Raw genomic sequence first — 14,164 nt, forward strand, 5'->3', positions numbered from 1 at the left:
ATATAAATTCAATACCTTAAATAACTGTCACTTGAATACAATCCTTGAATCAATTATAGAATCAAATCAAATTGAATCATATTAAATCGAATAGAATAACAGAGTTGGAAGGGACCTTGGAGGTCTTCTAGTCCAACCCTCTGCTTAGGCAGGAAATCCTACACCACTTCAGACAAATGGTTATCCAACATCTTCTTAAAAACTTCCAGTGTTGGAGCATCCACACAATTAATTCCGTTCTGCTGATTAATTGTTCTAACTGTCAGGAAATTTCTCCTTAGTTCTAGGTTGCTCCTCTCCTTGATTAGTTTCCATCCATTGCTTCTTGTCCTGCCCTCAGGTGCTTTGGAGGATAGCTTGACTCCCTCTTCTTTGTGGCAACTCCTGAGATATTGGAACACTGCTATCATGTCTCCCCTAGTTCTTCTTTCTATTAAACTAGACGTACCCAGTTCCTGCAACCATTCTCCATATGTTTTAGCCTCCAGTCCCCTAATCATCTTTGTTGCTCTTCTCTGCACTCTTTCTAGAGTGTCCACATCTTTTCTACACCGTGGTGACCAAAACTGGATGCAGTATTCCAAGTGTGTCCTTACCAAGGCGTTATCAAGTGGTATTAATAATTCTATCCCTCTGTTTATTTAGCCTATACAGTCTACTCAATAGTTGACTTGTCAGGCCTGTGTCTGACCTTTTGGTTAATAAGGATACAATGAGAGACTTTGTGAAAAATCTTGTTAAAGTAAATCATTACAGTATTTCCTGCAAGCTGCTTCTGTTCTGTTGAAAATAAGCATTTTTTCATGCCTAAAATTTATTTATTTGTATCCCACTTTCATTATTTTTATAACTCAAAAATGTATCCAATGCACCTTCCTTCTCTTATTTCTCCATAACAACCACCCTGTGTTGTGTGAGAGAGTGACTGGCCGAAGGTCATCCTGCTGGCTTTTATGGCTAAGGCAGGACTTAAATTCATGGTCTCCTGCTTTGTAGCATGGTGCCTTAACCATTAGACCAAATTGGCTGTCATATACCCTGAAACATGACCTTGAACCCTGTGCTGGGAAATTTACAGAAAAGGGACCTAGGAGGTCTTCTAGTAAAACCCCTTGCTCAAGCAAGAGACCCTATACCATTTCAGACAAATGGTTGTCCAATCACTTCTTAACAATCTCCAGTGCTGGAGCATCCACAACTTCTGGAGGCAAGTGTTTTCACTGATTAATTTTTAATCCCTTTATTAATGCAGCATAGGACTGCATTGGCTTTTTTTGGCAGCTGCAGCACACTGCTGGCTCATATTTAAATGATTGCTCACCAGGACTGTGTTGATTATCCAGATCTATTTTGCTGTGACATCAGAATTTAGCAAGAGAATTTTGTCCTTATTCTTCTGCTAAAACCCTTAACAGGTTTGAATTCATCCACCTCTCCTGGGTTCCTTCTTGGGATGGAGGCCTTTTTTATGCTAGTTCTGGTATTTCTTTGAAGGCTGATGCCAGAAGGCATCAGAGGTTCTTGGTCAGCCTATAGATTGTCTAATGTTTCTATTTTATTGATATATGTATAGAATAATTGGGAGAGTTTTCACTATTATTATGTTGGAAACAATGACTCTTTTCTTACCATTTGAATCTGAGAAAGCTATTCAATTTCTAAAACCATGTCAGTTATAATGAAGACAAAATGTTACTTAGTGTTTTTGATGGAAGAGAATATTTGTAACTTGGGGATGGAATGAGGAGTCCTTGATTCTCTCTGAGCTTGGTGGTTTTCTTGATGTTTCATTCTCAAACTTGGTAACATCATCCATGCTATTTAGTGTTTTGATGTTGCTAAATTCTCATAGGCTCTGAGCAGCTTACAAAATGCCAAAACATAGCATCAATCTAGAAAACGTCATGAAACTCTACAATTCCCGATCTTTCCTAAAGAGCCAAGAGAGGGAAGAGGACTAGATATATGGGATAATTGTTCTATTAAAAGGGGAGGGATTATTAAGAGGTCTTGCACAATTTGAAAGCTGCCTCAGTTGGCCACTTACAAAATAATCCAAGATAAATAGTTGATTCAAGATAGCTATTTGGAGAGTTTTCAGAAAACACTTGAGATGATCAATTATATTTAAGGTAGATAACAGCTGAATAACTGGGGATTGTAACAGGATAATCTAATTGGATTTTTTTTTGCTATTTTCTTCATACACATGCTGATCTTTAAAATGCTGTGAATATAATTCCAATTATTTCTTTGCTCATATATTTAGAATTATTTTAAAACCATTGTTTTAATGGTCCGATAAGATGTTGAAGGATACAACTAGCAGAAAAATGCTAATGGGGTAAAACAGAACAGAATTACAGACAAATTCGAAATAAAATAAAATAAAAATACACATTGCTATGACAAAAAAATAACACAACATATATTGTGTTATTGTTTTGTCATAGCAATGTGTATTTATAAAAGCATGCCTTTATATCAGGAGCAGACAATATGGTACCCTTCTATTGTGGGTTAGTATTTTCAACGTGGCCCATTGGGGTGTTTCTTTCACTCAATATTTTCTAAAGATTCTTTTAATTATAAAAGAAATTAAGTGGAAACTTAGCATACTACAAAACAAATCACCAGCTTCTGCTGTCATGTTCACTTGGAGGAGAGCCATTAAATGCAAATGCTACACTGAGATTACAGAGAGCATCACTAATCAATCATCTTATAAATGGGTGCTTTGTTATTAGCAATGCCTATCCATGGCAACCATTTTGTAAGTAGGGAAGTTTCCCATGGCAGCCATTTCAGGATTTCAACATTTCAACTCTCAATCTGCCCTTGATTTTTTTTAAAAATTAACTACTCTTGTTCTATATAATTGGGGCCTACAAAACATTAATTCTGTATAGCTTTTAATATATTATTTATCATATATGTAAGCATTTTTATTATTGAATGTTTCCCAGCAAACTTATAATAAACCTGAGTCATAATAGGAAAGAATTGAATAGTTCTCAGATCTCAATAACTGTTCCCATCATGCATCCAGACCCTATACAGAGAATGCCCTTCCTTCCTTCCTTCCTTCCTTCCTTCCTTCCTTCCTCCTTCCTTCCTTCCTTCCCTCCCTCCTCCCGTTATTTTTATCATTTTGATGTAATATTTGCTTTTTGTACCAAAGAACAAGATATATAACATTGGAAAATCAATTATATTTTATTAAAGCCCTTCTGTTGCCAATCTAGTATGCTATTTGGTATTTTTGCCTTCAAAAACTTGCTGAAAAAACGTACCTTGCTGAATTGCATTTCTTAATGCTTATGTCTCCTTTTATGAAGATATAATATTCTTGGTGCTCGCTCAGCACTTGAAAAATTCCATTTGAACCACACTTTAATTTCATTATAGGGATAGGTTAGCAAACTTGGTTGGAATGTTGTATCTTGTACTTAGGGCTTGCAATAAGAATTCTCATACTTTCTGTGATCTTTTCTCCATTCTTTTAGTTGGAAGAGAATACAGGAATATCCTTTGGTGCACAAAGATGTGTCCATTTATCTCAGTCATTACTTCACCCTTGTACTCTGACCAAATCCTGAGTCTGGGATATTACTTCAAACTGCTAAAACCATTTTAAGTGTGAAACTGTGCAGATTTATGGGCAACCAATTCATTTATGTATGGGAACTAGGTCAGTTACATTGAAAAGAAATACCTGTTTAATCCATTACTTTCATACTCATAAATTAGTATTTCAGTAGAACACTATTATAACAGTAGAATTTACTGGTAATGTTTTTTCATGTAGTTTAAACTTGACTGTAATTTTGTTCTTTACATAGCTTTCTGTCAATTTTTCAGCTATTTGAATACTTAGTTTTGAATAAGGGTACCCTAGCTATTATTCTATGTATGTATCATATGTATGTATGTATGTATGATACATGCTTGGCATTGCAAGGCAAGATAGAAAGACTTCATATGGATTAGAGAACGAACAAAAGTATATGATATCATCAAGAGAGTAAAAGAACTGAAATGGAAATAGGCTGGTTACAAAGCAAGAAGAACTGATGGCAAGTTGACCAAGGCAGACATAGTATGGATCCCACTTGATAAAAAGCATCCATAAAAGAGACTTAAAACAAGATGGATCGACAACATCAGCAGGTATTGTGGGCCCAATTGGCAAAAGAAAGCTCAGGACCATGAAGGTTAGAAACATACAGAAAAGGCCTTCATCCTACACTGGACAGACAATGAATAAAATGAAGAGGATGATTATGTTCCTAATGCTAATAATTATATTTTTTTAAAGGACACAATTTCAATCTAACCAGAATGATAGAGGAGCTGCTCCTGCCTAATTAACTCCTATAAAGTTCTATCTAATCATGTAGGTTTGATGATGATTCAAAAATCTTTATCAATTTCATTAATGTATAAAAGTTTGAAAAGAGCTGGGGAAAGAATTGCCAACATCATAGCTACATAAAACAGCATCATGGCTAACCAATAAAATGAAGACTTAATAGATACAAAAGTGTCAGGCAAAGCAACCAGAAGCACTCATGAATAGTCTCAGACAGAAGCCTTATGGCTAGCCACCCATGTTACAAGAATCTCACCAGCTGCATTCTCTTGAGAACACCAGATAAGGCTTCAAGGATTATGGGGAGGTCAGGCCTATGAACTCTGTCACCCAAAGACTCTATACTCCCCCCCCCCCGCAAAAAAACCCCTCTCTATGCAGACTAGCTGGAGATTCTAAGAGAAAGAGATGGTAAATGAAATTCAACAGATACAAGATGTGATACAATAAGGATATATCTATTTAGCAATAGCATAGCAATAACACTTAAACTACTCCATAATGTTTTACAGCACTCTCTGAGGAGTTTACAGTCAATATACTGCTCCCAACAATCTCAGAAGGATGGAAAGCTGTCAACCTTGAGTTGATCAGGATCGAACTCCTGGCAGTGGAGAGTGTCAGACTGCAATACTAAATTCTAACCATGGTGCAACCACAGCTCCTATTTATTTGCTGAGCTTGTTCTCTCAGAGAGGGACTCATTGATTGCAACTCTATCACAGTGTCAAATGGCTTCAAAACAGTTTTGTCAACTCAGGGTAATATAGAACATACTATGTCCTCAGTTTATTTGTGATATGAAACTCAGGCTGAATTTTTTTTTTATATGTGTTACACATGGAAATGAACCTTTGAAAGTGGCCTCCAAAATTCAACATAATTTAAAAATGATCTGGACATAATATACCAATACTTTTCTACCTTCATTGGTTTCTAGAATATTTCTTATTTCATTCAAAGTGCTGTTTTGACATTTGAAATGTAAATGACCCTTCTCTGGATAAATTCCCAAATACAAGCAATTCCTAGGATGAAGCTTAAATAATAGTGGCATTTTAGGTGCAAATGTTTCTCCCATCACTATTTTATGGACATTTTGGCCTCAAATCACTTTGTAAAGATTCACACAGTGCTCTAAAATCCCTTAATTTTTAAATATTAAATATATTGTTTTAACATAAAGCTTATACCATAAGCTTTTAAAGTCAAGATAACACAGAACAAGTAACATTATCAAAATAAAAGATTCTAATATTAACACTACAATGTATAATTAAATATTTGCCTCTATAGTTATATCATCTGCACATAAATATATTGCATATCACTTTTTAGCACGATGTTTGAAAATCCAGAACATTCAATTTAAAGTAGCACAACACAATACATTTCCATTTTACTTTTGTTTTTTCATGTAATGGTAAACAGACAAAGCATCTGAGTTTTGCTATCTTAGGAAACAAAATGGCAAACTGTATAATCATCTGGTGGCTCATAACCAGGAGTATCTGTTATAAAGATTATATAGATCCTGATGGAGTAAACAGAAATTTGTGTATCTGCTGTGAAAAACATAGCTGAACACAGCTTAAAAATATGTATCTCTTTTCATTGTCCACAAACTATTTTTTACTTTTCTGTTTTCTGCACCTTAAAATTGCAAATCTAAATTACAGGACTCAAGAATAAATGAATTTAACAACTCCATATGTATTTCTTGTAAATCTGTTGCTGCAATCTCTCTAATGAGAATATTAAACTGGAGCAGTTCCCATGTGCACAAAGGTGAATATCTTCACTGTTTTTGCTGACTAGAAAAGCAATGCGGCAGGTGCTGCTGTGGTAGAATATATACATTTTAAAGTCTCTTATACTATGATTGCATTTAAGCCCAAAAACAGACAAAAGTTTAATTTACTTATCTGAGTAATAAAATAAATATGATCACTTATTATAAAAATATATTGTTTTCACAGCTGCATTTGAAAATGTGTCAGGTGGAATATATTCAAAGAACTTCTCAGTGTAAACATTATTAATGTCCCCTCCAATATTGTATCCTATTATTTAGAAATTCTACCTATATTTGGCCTTTATATTATCTATTAAATGATAAACCAAAATACTTTCACTTTAGTTTTGTGTCATTTTATACCCTTAAGAAGATATATTACAGGAAAAAAAATATCATTCTTATAACAATTCATTTTCTTTTAAACAATTCTAGATAAGAATGAATCACATCTTACCACTGGTGTCTATAATAGTTACTTCAGCATTAGTACTGTCATCTCCAAATCTGTTGCTTGCTTTACATGTATATTCCCCAGCATCATCCAAAGAAGCTTTACTAATGCGGAGTTCGGAGAATGTTCTAAGGAAAGAAAGTTGAATAAATATTAATCATTTTATGCATCATTGAAAGAAACAAATATACACAAAAACATTTTAAAAGATTTATTCCTCCTTTACTGGAGATGCAGAGAGGAACCATGTTCATAATATAAATGACATATTGTAAATTATAGGTAGTCCTCAACTTACAGCAGTTTGCTGAGTGATCATTCAAAGTTACAACGGCACTGAAAAATGTGACTTATGACCATTTTTTACACATACTATCGCTGCAGCATCCCCATGGTCACATGATTTACATTCAGATGGTTTGGCAATTCACTCATGTTTATGACGGTTACAGTGTCCCAAGCTCATGTGATTCCCTTTGGCAACCTTCTGACAGCAAAATCAATGGGGAAGCCTGATTCATTTAACAACTGTGTTAATAATTTAACAACTTCAGTGATTCTCTTAACAACTGTGGCAAGAAAGGTTGCAAAATGAGGCAAAATTCACTTAACAAATTTCTCACTTAAGAGACATAAATTCTGGGCTTAATTGTGGTCATAAATTGAGGACTACCTGTAATACATAACACACATTTTCCTATTATAGATTTGGTTGTATAGGTACTCCTTACTTAATGACCATATGGTGAAACACCCTCCCCCCAAAGTTTCTTACAATCCATCCTCAAAGTTATGACTGCCGCACAGACACATCTGGAGACACATGATCACAATTTGATGCTTGGCACATTTCAGCTAACATTTACAATTGGTTACAATGTCCCACAATAACATCACAATGTCATTTGTGTCCTTTTTGGTCAGTTTCCAGAAAAAAGCATCTATTCAGAAGAAAGGATTTTCTTAACATCCATGCGGTTTTCTTAACAACCAAATAATTCACTTAATGATCACAGAGATTTGTTCTACAACTGTCTTAAAAATCGAGTCATATAATTTTACAGTTGTAAAATCGAGTCCGGTCATGTAGTGACACACTTGTATTGTATTGTATTGTATTTGGTTTATTTGTATGCCGCCCTTCTCCAGGAGGGACTCAGGGTGGCGAACAACTCAGGGGGGAAAGGGAACATAAACACAATACACATAATTAAAATACATGAAAATCACACAGCCATACCAGTCGAGAGGGGAGGGGAACTCATCAACCCCAGGCCTGCCGGCACAGCCAGGTTTTGACGGCTTTCCGGAAGGCCTGGAGAGAGGTGAGGGTCCGGATCTCCGCAGGGAGTTCATTCCAAAGGGCCGGTGCTGCTACAGAGAAGGCCCTTCCCCGGGTAGTAGCCAGATGGCATTGGCTGGTGGATGGAACCCGGAGGAGGCCGACCCTGTGAGATCTAACGGGTCTTTGGGAGGTAATTGGCAGCAGGCGGTCTCTCAAGTACCCAGGTCCAATACCATGAAGGGCTTTATAAGTTACGACTAGCACTTTGAAGCGTATCCGGAGACCGATCGGTAGCCAGTGCAGCTCGCGGAGGATAGGTGTAACGTGGGTGTACCGAGGTGCACCCACAATTGCTCGCGCGGCTGCATTCTGGACGAGTTGAAGTCTCCGAATACTCTTCAAAGGCTGCCCCATGTAGAGTGCATTGCAGTAGTCCAGTCTTAAGGACCACAATGTCTTATGGCCAAAATTCCAGGCTCAACTGTTGGTCATCACGTTAAAAAGTGTATAAGCTATTGTCTTTAACTTGAGATTAACCTTTAACTGCTTGTTTGAACGGATCATTAGAAGTTAGAACTAGAAAGCAGTTCAATTGTGTTCTTTTTGATTATCTTTTTTTTAATGTGAATATATGAGCACAAACCTTCCCATTATTAAACTTTTTAAGTAACTCTAAGAGCCCTCTTGGCTGGGCAAAGAAAAATACTTCTAATAATAAAAATACCCAAACATTTAGGTCCTATTTTTTAAAAAATAAATAAAGCAATCTTAGCAGTAAGAGATAAACCCTGTTTGAAACTGAATACCCTCCTATGATTAAATGAATGTATTTACATATTTATTTTGGCAACAGTACAGATATGGATTGCAATTCCTTCTTCTGTTGTTGTTGTTTTAATCTCCCAGTTTAGACTGTAACCCTGAGAGGATTTGGCAGTTTCTCATCCAGCTACTAATGATGGCCAATCCTGCTTAACTTTGTTTGGATCAGTTAAGATTTCTAACTACTGCCAAATTTTGTAGGACAATCTTAAGTACAATAATTTAACTCTTCAACCGCCTCACTAAAAGCAGTGGAGTTACATGTGGTTTTTCAAAAATGTTAACTACAATGCTTAATTTAGGATTTTAATGTTAGGATTTCATGTTGAAGTAGACACTATCATGATACATTATAGATTACAGCACTTTTATTATCATTGCTCAGAACTTTCTAGTAACTTGGAAACATTGTATAACCCTGTAAGCCAGGAGTGGTATTTAACTGATTTGCACCGATTCGCCTGAACTGGTGGCAGAAATTTTGCCCAGTTCGGCAAACAGTAGCAATGCCTGGGCCCGCCCAGTCACAGAGATACATAGAAAGCAGACTTGCAAGACAATGGGATTCGCATGCGCAAACAAAATAGAGGCAATGGCAGCAGCTTTTTCACCAACCAGAGGACTTTTCAGTAGCTTGTAGCAGCTCTCAAAGAGGTGGCAGCTGGGAGGCTTCTTTGTCAGCCAGCTGCATCCCAGTAACAGCAGCTGGTGGGGGTAGCAGAAAAGTCCGGTCAGATTGCCTTCCAGACTCTGGACCAGCCGCTGTGGAAGGTAAGCAACCAAAGAGGCAGTGGTGGGGGAGGAAGCTAGGGATTAGGAGTGGAAATGGGGGTGACTGGTGAAGGGAGGGTGGGGATAGATAGGGAGAAATCCTAAAAAAAATCCTACCTTTTCCTGTGGACGTGGCTTGGTGGGGGGGGGGTCATGTGTGACATCAGGTTGGCCACACCCACTCAGTCACATGTCCCCACTTAGCCACATCCACTGAACTTGTAGCGAAAATTTTTGAATTCCACCACTGCTGTAGACATGATTGCGAATGTAGGATATAAGGCTAGAGGTCTGAAACCACCCCACATCTATTTATACATTAGCCTCAGATCCTACTTGAGGAGTGTCTTAATAGCTTCTATCTTCCAGTTGGTGCCTTGTCTCTTAATCCAGTATATGAGAGACAATGGCCCTGAAATCTATGCTGCCTTTCTTGTGATTAAAAGCGCAACATGAAAATAAGTTTAACATAGTACAGCAACATCTAACCATATAGCATAGAAACATGATCTTAATGTAAGATTAGAACATAGAATCATAGGGCTGGGAGGGGCCTTGGTGGTCTTCTAGTTCAACTGCTTGCTCAAGGCAGGGACCTTATACATCCCAGTCAAATGGTTATCCAGTCTGTTTTTTAAAATCTTCAGTGTTGGCGCACCCACAACTCTTAAGGGGCAAAATATTCCATTGATTAACTGTTCTCAGAAAAAAATTCTTTACTTCTACTAGGTAGGATCTCTCTTAATCAAGCTTTCACTCATTACTTCTTGTCTTGCTCTGCTTTGGAGAATAAATCAATCCCCTCTTCTCTGTGACAGTCCCTCAAATACTGGAAGACAGTTATCATGTTCTCCTTAATCCTTCTCTTCAATAGGCTAAACCCATGATGGCGAACCTATGGCATGTGTGCCAGAGGTGGCACGCGGAGCCCTCTCTGTGAGCATGTGTGCTGTCCCCAGCTGCTCTTCTGGTTTCCAGTGTGTGCATGTGCACCAGCCAGCTGATCCTGATGTGTGCCAGAGCCCTGGAAACACAAAGAACAGCTGGGTGGTGCTCAGCTGGCTGGCGCACATGTATGCACCGGAAACCAGAAGACTGGGTGGCTGTGCATATACGGACACCGGCCAGCTGGTTTTCGAGTTTCCGGGGCTCCAGTGTGCGCACACGTACACACATTCTGGTTTGTGCACTCGGTGCCAAAAAGGTTTGCCATCACTGGGCTAGACATACCCAGCTGCCTCAACTGTTCACCATATTCAGCTCTTCCCCCGCTCTTGGGAGATAATATTAGAGATAAACCAAATTTTATTTAAAAATAAAACTAAGCACTCCTTTTTAATTTTAATATTAAACATTAAAATGTAGCCAATCATTGTTGAAGAAATAAATTATAGATTGGCATGGATCAGTTAAAACACAGATGAAAAAAAAAACTAAGCTTCTGGGCAAAACGTATGAAGGCAATAGCCTGCTACAAAAGCCCAATGTTCTCCTTGTACATATCTGGAACATCATTCATAGGAGACATACAGTACAATTCAATTCTTCCCTCATTTTGGGGGGAAGGGGGAGAGGGACCTTTGAGTCCATTTTTGACTTCTGGCAACTGTCTGGATTAGTTATTACAATTTTCTTAGCAAGATCTTTTTGAAAGGTTTTTCCATTGTCTCCTCCTACGGTAGTGACAGGGCCAAAGTTACCAGGTAGATTCATAGTTAAGCAGGGACTAGAATTCGCAGTTTCCCAGTTTCTAGACTGGTGCTTTAATCACTACACCAGAGTGGCTCTTAAACTTTCCTCTTGTACAATGATTTAAAGAAATTATACAAGAAAACAGGCATGAACCCCACCATAGATTCCAGACTAAAACATGCCTCCTTCTATAGAAAATGAGGATTCTAAAACTGATGTTTCTCTAGCTTTGGAAGTGATTTCACTTCAAAAGACTGCTCAGGACAGACCATGGGAAAACCATTCCTTTGCAGCATAGTTTGAAATCTTCAGGTCTTTATTTTAAAAGGAATCAAACACTCACGAAGAAACCTAGCTGGCATTTCCATTACCTAATAACTATTACTGGTGGTTCTCAACTTACAACCACAGTTGGGACCAGAATTGCTAAGCAAGGCAGTTGTTTTTGCCATGTTTGTTAAGCGAATCACTTCAGTTGTTAAGTGAATCAGGTAGTTTAGTGAACTTGGCTTTCCCCATTGACTTTGCTTGTCGGAACCCGGCTGAGAAGATTGAAAATGGCGACCACATGGCCCTGTGGTAAATACATGCCAATTGCCAAGGGGTCAACTTCTTAAATCTCAGATGACCATTACTGAGTCATGGAACACCAGGTTTCCTGTAAACTCTTGTAGTGAGCTCTCCAAGGTACTGATAAGACCAGACCCAGACAGAAAAAAACCCCTTCCCACTATAATTAACCAATATCTAGAGACGTTCCTAGGGATTCTCAAACAAGAAAGAATGGGGGAAGTGAGCTATATGGATTATTAACGGACAAAAATGTTTAATGCTGTAGAGGCTACAAAATTACCAAGGAAAAATAATGCTAAAATAAGAAAATATTCTGGAAGTCATGCCCAATTTTGGAAAATAATAAAAAGGTCTCCCACATATACTCTTATATGAGTACCCATGAGTACACATGAATAGAAAAGATTTTAATATTAAATATTTACTAATATTGTGAAGCTATTGGTCATATACAATGAATTGGCAACTAGCTTATAAGTCTCCACAGCAAACGCAGGAAGTTGTGGGTTTCTTATTCACAGTTACAATATATGCTTTATATTTGATGCATGACTTTTAGATTTCAGCCTGAAAGCCGCCAAATTAATTTCCATGCAGTGAATAAAAACATGATTCCTATGGATAGTCTTACAGAAATCCCAGGTTTCATTTTCAAACAGAAATCATGCATGAGGAGGAGATTAAACTTCACATTGAATCTATATAAATTTCTATCCATTCCTTAAAATTGTATTAGATACACATTTCTCTAATATATAATTAGGCCAATGATAAACTAAACTGCTCTCCTCAATTTGTGAGGACAAGATAAATGTAAATGATTTTATAACAAATATAAGTTGCCTGAATTGGACCAGTTACTAAACATCTGCTTATTTTTCTTTACAAAATAACGATGAAGATAAAGTAATGAAAATATACAATAAATTGTGTTATATGAAAGCACTGAAATAATAGCAGCACAGTGCATTCCTAAGTATTAGACCAAAATACTAATACTAATACTGCTTGTATCTATTAGCCAGCATAGATGCAAGCAACATAGCATATATCCCTTAATATCCATGCCAGGGCAGGTTTTGTGTTCCATCTGATTTTATTAGTATATTATTTTTACCTATTTTAAAAATAAGGTCAACAATTTGCCATGGTATAAAGTGTGGTGGAAAGTAGTGAGGAGGTGGGTTCCTAGGAGGAGGGGTGAATTTCAGCAGTCTAAGAGGCAACTCAGATAAGAAAGTATGTGTGAGAGAAAGAGGGTGAAAACAACATCTTCCTATTAGTTCACAAAGTATGTTGCAAATGTAAATAGTAGAGTCTTTAGTCTGGCAAGATTTTGTCTATAGGCAAGAAACAATAAAGAGCTCAGCTTGGAAGAATTGCCATTTATCATTCTTGGTTTTGGGTGTGACACAAAGTGATGGGATTTAGCATTTAACTCTATTTCATAAAATGTCTTTACGCTGCATATAAATATGATGTGCATACCTCAATAATAAAATCAATGGATGTCTACAATGGGTACTTTTGTTAAAGATGCAACCTCTTCCCTCTTGGTAATCTTAGATAGCATCTTGGTGTGTTAGAAGGAGGGTTAGTTGCATTCTGTTTAATGCATCTTTTGTGGAAGGCCATAGTTAGCACAAAAACATGTTGTGAATATGGAAGATCCTTAACAGTGGCATGTATGTTATGTATGATGGGCTTTCAGCATTGTGTACATATCCTCCAGCACAAAAAGTTTGCCTGACACTGAACTTATACATAGTATGGCAGTGAGGAAAGCTTTCAGCTTCGCATAGCACCTGTGGAAGCTGGATTGTAAATAAAAATAAGACCAGGTTAGGAGGGAGAAATGAAGGGATGAAGTCAAGATGGGTTGAATAGGTGAACCAACTACAGAAATGTATTTATTGCCGCCAAGCCCCACAACATTATTGATAATTGCTTTAAACACTGCCTTTTTATTTTATAAAAATAATATTTGCTCAATTCAGTATGAATTAAACTCAAACATACCAAGGTATGCTTAATTTAAACCATATGTGAATGTACAAAATCTTTACATTCAGGTGGTTCTCAAAGTGTATCAATTTCAAGTTATAAAGATATGGATGGAATTTCAATGCGGTCATTAGATCTAATAGCTTTTATTTCACTCCTTTTAAGATTGTAATTAAGGTGAGGTCTAAATATTTGCATAACTGTGATATGCAGTATAAAAACCTTATTTGAATTCCTGTGTTGTTGATCATATATTTTTAAATAAAATCTTTACTGAAGAATATCCTATGACACTTAGCATATTTTCCATCATCTTTATATACATGATAATTTTTGTAGAATAATTAGCCTATTACTTCATGCCTCCTCCTCTAAAAATAACTGTACTGATATAAC

General features: G+C 36.9%; 1 protein-coding gene across 4 annotated transcripts in view; it reads right to left on the reverse strand.

Annotated features, from left to right (window-relative positions):
- The window catches only part of NRG1 (neuregulin 1), a 162,685-nt gene that overhangs the window by 108,318 nt on the left and 40,203 nt on the right, over positions 1–14,164 (reverse strand). For all 4 annotated transcript variants that reach the window (XM_032214217.1, XM_032214216.1, XM_032214214.1 and 1 more), the window contains exon 3: positions 6,625–6,749. In XM_032214217.1, coding sequence (XP_032070108.1) covers positions 6,625–6,749 — 125 coding nt within the window. The remainder of the gene's footprint in view (positions 1–6,624; positions 6,750–14,164) is intronic.

Source organism: Thamnophis elegans, chromosome 3, assembly GCF_009769535.1.
Source record: "Thamnophis elegans isolate rThaEle1 chromosome 3, rThaEle1.pri, whole genome shotgun sequence".
In the NCBI taxonomy this organism is placed as follows: domain Eukaryota; kingdom Metazoa; phylum Chordata; class Lepidosauria; order Squamata; family Colubridae; genus Thamnophis; species Thamnophis elegans.